The 8,221-nt window shown below is 37.6% G+C and overlaps 1 protein-coding gene across 1 annotated transcript in view; it reads right to left on the reverse strand.

The window, feature by feature from the left end:
* LOC110266856 overlaps positions 900-8,221 on the reverse strand; it is an 8,347-nt gene continuing 1,025 nt past the window's right edge. The window contains exons 2-3 of the mRNA XM_021111900.1: positions 1,344-1,666; positions 900-1,012 (exon numbers count right to left, since the gene is read on the reverse strand). Coding sequence (XP_020967559.1) covers positions 976-1,012; positions 1,344-1,666 — 360 coding nt within the window. The 3' untranslated portion in view covers positions 900-975. The remainder of the gene's footprint in view (positions 1,013-1,343; positions 1,667-8,221) is intronic.

Raw genomic sequence — 8,221 nt, forward strand, 5'->3', positions numbered from 1 at the left:
AACTCACAGAACAAACAGAGTTCAGCAAATAAATAAATAAATAACAAATAAAAAAAAATCAAACACAAACAATTTTAAACCACAGGTTCTAGCAGAAAGCCAATTACCGCACTAACAGTTTAAAAGAAAAAAAAAGTATCAAAGAGAAACATTTAATCAAGTACAAAAACTTTCAAAACAAAAAGTGTTTCAATATTACACACATAACACATTAAATCATTCACCTATTCAAGAAATCAACTTCAGTCTCAGAAAAGAATTACCATAAGAATCAGCAACTGAGGGAAAAATTGTAGTTTTAGTCAAAAGGGGTATAAGTAACTATAATGTCCCCATTTTTATAGATGAATACCTAGATTTCTATAATGGAGATGTCAAACAATCAGATTTCTACAATTGAGGCATCCTAAACCCAATTCATACCTGAAGTAGAAGATCTTGTGCTTGAAAAAGATGAAGAAGTTGCAGAAGACAAATTAAACTCTCTTTGGGGTTATTGTTGAGAAGCACCTGAGATAATATTTATTCTGATGAGGACACCATAAAACTAGCAAGGAATCAGAAATTTCCTTAACAAAGTCCACAAACTCTTTGTATCACTTCTGTACAAAACAGGAATTGTTATTATTAATATTATTAATTTTTTATACTATGTTCTGTATTGATTATTAATTTAAAAAAGCTTTTAAATATATCAGTATATCAATATTTTAATAAATTTAAATTATTAATTTTAATTATATATATTATAGCTTAAATAACATAGTCTTTTCATATTTATTGGTATTTACAAGGTTATTGCCTTTGTTGAAGGCTCACCTGATATGGCTACATAAACAGGATTGTATATGATTGGTTTTCATGTTAATCAAATTTCTTTCTTTCAATTCAATTTACAATTCAACTCACCTTTCTTCTTCCTCTTCTACTTCTTCTCTACTCCTTGTCTTCTTTTCATTCTTTACATTCTTCACACTATTTCTGTTTCTGGCTAACCAAGAAACCGTTCAAACTGCAAGAACTCTGTTAGAAACAGGAAGCTGAAAATAGAGAAACAGAAGCCAACTTATTCATTGAGAAATCACAGAAACAAAAGCTTATTAATGCTGCATTTGGATTCAGTCTCAGAAACAAAAATATAGTGAAAATAGACAAGCTGTATATTAAATCACAGTTCACAAATCCTAAAATACCACACATCTTCATCAACAACAGCATGCATGTTATCAAATTACAGTTCACAAACCCATATTTCAAAGATTAAAAGCCCCAAATTAAAACCCCTAAAATAGGAACCCTAAGCCACTGATCAATTTCAGAAGCAAATAAAAATCAATACATACCTATTCAATGATGTGAGCACAGCGAAGACGATGATGAGAATCACGGAGATGACGATGCTGAGAGCGGCACAGCGACAATGGTAAGGGCCGCACAGCGACGATGGTGACGGCGGCACAGCGACGATCAGTGAAAGCGATGGCGAAGAGGAGTGACGACGGTCAATGTGGAGAGTAGTGCAGGTGAGTCGTGAGTGGGAGGCGACGACTCTCAATGGCGAGAGTGAGAGGGTTTCCGCTTGTAGTGAGAGGGTCAATGGCGAGACCGAGAGTGAGAGGGTCAATGGCGAGAGTGAAGAGAGTGAGTGGGGGGCGACGATGGTGAGCTATCGAGGGTGACTGAGCTATCGAGGGTTTACGAGGATGAAGGTGACTGAGCTATCGAAGGCGACTGAGACTCAAGAAGTTTGCTAAGTTTTACTAAGTGTTAAGGTCATCACTCATCAGTTTGCTTTCAGGAAAAACAAGGAAAAAAATTACTAAGTGTTAAGTTTTTGGCTCTAGAGATATTAGGCATCACTTTTAAAACGCACCCAAAACTTAACAAATAGGCTATTCTTTAAAAGCGTCTCCTTTGATACGAAAAGTGAACCTATAGATATCAACCTACGGCTACGCTTTATAAGTGATATCTTTAATACCTAAGGCTATGCTTTTTAAATGATGCCGCATTTGTGTATCCTTTTCTCTTATAAAAAGGCAACACGGAGAAAAGCGTAGCCTATTCTATGAATAGGCTACGGTTTTCAAATGTAGCCTAAAAAAATGTGGCTGAATGGGTATTTTTCTTGTAGTGGTTTTGGTGTTTGGATATGTGACATATAATCCTCCCTCTACTTGGACCTATAATGGTGTGTGGTATAATCAGGGACCAAGCATATTTCTCTTCATGAGCAATTAGACCAAGGAATCGGCTATTGATCGAGATCTGAGAGATTGAGTCACCAAGGGATTGGGGCTCAATCAATCATGATTGCCAAGAGGTCAATGAGTTGCATGATTGAAGAGGATATAAGCTAGATTCGATCCAAAGAGACAACATCTCCCAATCTCAATGAATTTCCCCATTCTTATCTATCCATTTCTTTACTGTTTATTTTTACATCCAGCAATTCCCCATTCCCATTTACATTCAAGTCATTTATGATACTGCCCTTTACTTTTCGACATTTATATTTCTGCACTTTATTACTTTTCTTTATATTCTAGTTATTTATATTTATGTCATTTACAATTCTGCACTATACAATCCTATTGATTCGCTTGACTAATTCATCAATTGATTAAAACTGCTCAAATTTGCCAATCTCTGTGGATACGATCCCACTCCACTGTGGGTTATTACTTGACGATAATTTTGGTGCGATTGCCAAAAGGACTAATTCACCAAATTTTGAATGGGGTGTGAATTCCAATCATCAGTGGGGAGAAATTGGAATTCTCACTTAGACATCCAAACAACTTCCTAGACCCATTCAATCAAGCTCTACACCAATCCTTGTACTTCAATTTGGAGCATGCAACCGTATTGAACCTTGCATGACAACTCTTACCACTAACCATCTCCCTCTTACTCTTATAGCCACAAAGAGCTCTAAGTTGACCATCCATCTCAAGCAAAGCATATTCATGTGGGCTAATTAAGCTTAGAGATGAAACATTTACCAACTTGAATGAAGGAATGGATGGTGATGGCTTTGGGGGAGAGGTCTCTGATGCGGGCAGAAATTAGCGAATAAAAAATTGTTAAAATATATACGTTGCAAGTATAGTTCTTAGAAGTGTGTCACAGAAAATAAAATTAAAATACTGGGAGTATGAGTCCCAGGTTGTCTCCCAACGAGTTGCAGGAAAGGGTGCTATTTTATTAATCAGAATGTTTTAAAAAATGTTTGATTGAATGGCAGAAAATTAAATTGGAGAATTTATATAAATTTAAATAAAAACTTTGACTGGGAGTTGATTACATGGAAGCCCTATTCTTGATGGAATACTCTCAAGATTAATTGACAATTGAGAATTATTACGTTTAGTTATCCTTGACTAAGTAAGGGGAGGTCAAACAAATTGGAATGTTGTTCTATCCACAATTTCCAATCCACTCTTGGGAGGATTGGTGTTAGGAACTAGAGAGCAAGCCAACAATAAACTCAATTCCAACCTTTCTCTTGAACATTCCGCTCAAGGGTTCCTTTCAATCAACTCCCCATCAAGTTAGGAAACTACTCACTCATTGTAAATGTAAAATTCATAACATCAACGTAGGAATTAAAGAAAGACATGATAAGTAATGATGAAAAAATTAATTAAAAGAAAAAGTAATTCTTATATTAATAAAAGCTAAAATAATCCAATCGTAAAATCAAATAAAATTAAGGGATATGGAAGAGTAAGAGACAAGTGAAGAGAACGAACTAGAATGTCGAAGTCTTGATGAGGCAAATAACTCTTCTTAATATCCCAATGCAAAAAACAATGAAAATAACCTATCCTAAAAACTATGAATGTGTAGAGAGAAAACCTAGAGGAGGAGTAAAACTAGAGAAAACCTGGTTTCTGCATGTTCTCTGGCTCTAGTCTGTTGTTCTGGGCCGAAAACTGGGTCAAAATAGGGCCCAAAATCGCCCCCAGCAAATTCTGCAGATTATGCAGATCGCGCACGTCACGCGATCGCGTCGATCATGCGGACGCGTCATTCGCGTTTCTGCTTTGCCACGCGGACGCGTCGTCCATGCGGCCGCGTCGCTGCAAATTGCTCTCTTCCGCGCGGTCGCGTCATCCATGCGGCCGCGTCGCTTCTCTCTGGTCATCTCCTCAATTTCTTGTGTTCCTTCCATTTTTGCAGGCTTCACTTCCAATCTCCAACTCATTCATGCCCTATAAAGCCTGAAACACTTAACACATAGATCACGTCAACGAATGGAATAAGGGAGAAATAAAATACATAATTAAAAGTCTCTAAGAAGCAAGTTTTCAACCATAAAACATCTTTAGGAAGGAAATATAAATGCATGCTTATTTAATGAAAAAGTGGGCAAAGATTATGATAAAACCACACAAATAAAACACAATATAAATCATGAAATAGTGGTTTATCAACCTCCCCACACTTAAACATTAGCATGTCCTCATGCTTAATTGAAGGCGATAAAATAAATGAGTAAGAACATGTAAAACCTATGAAATGCAATGCAATGCAAACTATATATATGAATGCAACTACATGATTCTTGTCCACTTGATCAATAGTAAATAAGTTCTTCAAAACAATTATAATTCAAATTCCAATAATTCAATTCTCATAAAGTAAGAGCAGGTAAAAATGCAAGAAGATAGCTCATGAAAGCAGGGAACATAGAAATTCAAGCATGGAACCCTCACTGATGGTGTATGTACACTCTAGTCTCTCTAGTGTATAGGGTAATCACTCTATCCTTCTCTAATCATGCTTTCTAATTTTTGTTCTTCTCCTAACCAATCGACAACATTTAACATACCAATGCAAACATCATGAGGTATTTTCAAGGTTGTAACTGGGCCAAGGTAAGGGTAAGGATGCATATATGGCTAAATAAGCTTATAATTTGAATCTTTAATTAACCCAAGCTTTAACATAACCTATATACATACTCTATATAACTTTAGAATTCACACCTAGCTACCCAAAAATTTCCTTTCACTTTCCATACTCATGTTTCAACACTTATTTTAATTTTTATCATACATGCATTGACTTTTGAATTCTTAAATTGGGGTAATTTTATCCCCTTATTTATTTATTAGATATTTTTGAATTTTTTTTAATCAAAAGCCAAAGTATGTGAATGCAGATGCACGAAATATACTAATAAAGAGAAGAGTTATTGAATAAGGAAACTAAAAATAAAGAAAAAAACGATCATACCATGGTGGGTTGTCTCCTACCTAGCACTTTGCTTTAATGTCCGTAAGTTGGACGCTCCACTAGCTCAGTCTTCGGCTATGTGGGGTCTTCCAAGTGGAAGATCTCGAGTTCCTTGTCTTTCTTTCGCTTCTCGCCATGGTACAACTTTAAGAGATGTCCATTAACTTTGATAAGGTGATAAACTCTGTACGGTTCGGCCTTCTCTACTCTGTATGGACCTTCCCATCTCGATCTCAACTTGCCTGGCATGAGCCTCAGTCGAGATTTGTAAAGGAGGACTAAGTCCCCAGGTTGGAACTCTTTCCTCTTGATGTGCTGATCATGTACAGCCTTCATCTTCTCCTTGCATAGTCTTGAATTCTCATAGGCTTCTAGGCGAAGGCTTTCCAGTTCTTGCAGTTGCAACTTCCTTTTAGCTCCGGCTCCTTCAATTCCCATATTGCATTCCTTTACTGCCCAAAAGGCTTTGTGCTCTATTTCAACAGGGAGATGACAAGCTTTTCCATAAACTAAGCGGAAAGGACTCATCCCAATGGGTGTTTTGTATGCTGTTCTGTACGCCTGGTGCTCCAGTCTCTTCGATGAGGCTTTACTATCTTCTACAAGATACGCTTTATCTCTCTATTTGACACCTCGGCTTGCCCATTAGTTTGGGGATGGTAAGCTGTTGCAACTTTATGAATTATCCCATGCTTCTTCATCAATCCTGTTAGTCTGCTGTTACAAATATGGGTGCCTTGATCGCTGACGATTGCTCGTGGTGATCCAAAGCGACAAATAATATGGTTTCTCACAAAGGAAACAACAGTGTTAGCATCATCAGTGCGGGTAGGAATTGCTTCCACCCACATAGAAACGTAATCCACAGCTAACAAAACATAAAAATAACCATTAGAATTTGGAAATGGACCCATGAAGTCAATGCCCCAAACATCAAAAATTTCACAGAAAAGCATAATTTGCTGAGGCATCTTATCCCTCCTGGATATATTACCAAATTTCGGGCATGGGAAACAGGATCTACAAAATTCAGCGGCTTCTCTAAAAAGAGTAGGCCACCAGAATCCTTGTTTCTCAAATAAATAACAAAAAATTCTTGTTACTTTGGATAAATAACAAAAAATTCTTGTTTCTCAAATTCAGGGAGCAATCTCACAAATTCAATTTCTTCAAAGCTCTACCATTTACACCACAAGACTCCAAGAAACTTGTTAGTTTTTGCTATGTCTGCTGATGGTATTACCTCTTTTTTCTTCCTCCTTCCATGTTTTCTGAATTTCGTAAAGGCTTTGAGAATTGATGCTACTGGTGTCTTTGTCTTGAATTATTGGATTATTATTACTGGATTTGGATACTAATTCTTGCCGATTGCCACTGTTTGTGCTTTTAATATTGAATTTTGTGAATTGGTGCATTTCGTTTGCGCTGTCTCTTCCTTGTCTTTGTTGTTCCTCTCTCATAGTTCTTTGATCTTCTCTAATTTCATGGAGGAGGATGGAATGCTCTTGGTGCTCCACCCTTAGTTGTCCCATGTTGGAACTTAATTCTCCTAGGGAGGTGTTGATTTGCTCTCAATAGTTTTGTGGAGGAAAATGCATCCCTTGAGGCATCTCAGGGATTTCATGATGAGGAGTTTTCTCATGCTCTTGGTGAGGTTCTCTCACTTGCTCCATCCTTTTCTTAGTGATGGGCTTGTCCTCATCAGTGAGGATGTCTTCCTCTATGTCAATTCCAGCTGAATTGCAGAGGTGACAAATGAGGTGAGGGAAGGCTAACCTTGCCACAGTAGAGGACTTGTCCGCCACCTTGTAGAGTTCTTCGGATATAACCTCATGAACTTCTACTTCCTCTCTAATCATGATGCTATGAATCATGATAGCCTGGTCTATAGTAACTTCAGACCGGTTGCTAGTAGGAATGATTGAGCGTTGGATGAACTCCATCCATCCCCTAGCCACGGGCTTGAGGTCATGCCTTCTTAGTTGAACCAGCTTCCCTCTTGAATCTCTCTTCCATTGAGCACCTTCTTCACATATGTCCATGAGGACTTGGTCCAACCTTTGATCAAAGTTGACCCTTCTAGTGTATGGGTGTGCATCTCCTTGTATCATGGGCAAGTTGAATGCCAACCTTACATTTTCCGGACTAAAATCTAAGTATTTCCCCCAGACCATTGTAAAACAATTCTTAGGATCCGGGTTCACACTTTGATCATGGTTCTTGGTGATCCATGCATTGGCATAGAGCTCTTGAACCATTAAGATTCCGACTTGTTGAATGGGGTTGGTGAGAACTGATGACAAGTCATCTTAGCCTAGTTTTACTAGCCTTTTTCTTTTGATTTCAATTGAATTATGCACTTTCTTGAGCCATAAGCAAGCTAATTGGGTAGATTTCCATGTTTCCTTTGATTTAATCAACCATAGATGAATTAATGCAATTTCATGAGGATTTATGCTATAATTGCGACATATTATGAAAGAATAACAAACTCATGATTTTGAGCATAGCTTTGATGTGTTTGGTTGATTAATAATAGGTGAAGAAAGCTTGGAGAAAGGTTGAAGCAAGAAGGAATGGCTAGGAGCAAAAGAGAACAAAAAGTTTGAGCAAAAGTTTGCCTCAAACTTTAGCTCAAACTTTTGGATAAGTGAAAACACACCAGGGAACAAAAAGCTTGAGCAAAAGTTTGCCTCAAACTTTAGCTCAAACTTTTGGATAAGTGAAAACACACCAGGGAACAAAAAGCTTGAGCAAAAGTTTGCCTCAAACTTTAGCTCAAACTTTTGGGAGAAAAGCTTGAGCCAACGTTTGCCTCAAACTTTTTGGCAAACGTTGGCATCACAAATCAACACCCTGGAGACAAAAAGTTTGCGCCAACGTTTGCCTCAAACTTTTTCGCAAACGTTGGCGCCATGAGTGTGCATAAGGGGGCCAACGTTTGAGCAAAAGTTTGACCCCAAACTTTAGTTCAAAC

This window comes from Arachis ipaensis, chromosome B09 (genome assembly GCF_000816755.2).
Source record: "Arachis ipaensis cultivar K30076 chromosome B09, Araip1.1, whole genome shotgun sequence".
In the NCBI taxonomy this organism is placed as follows: Eukaryota; Viridiplantae; Streptophyta; class Magnoliopsida; order Fabales; family Fabaceae; genus Arachis; species Arachis ipaensis.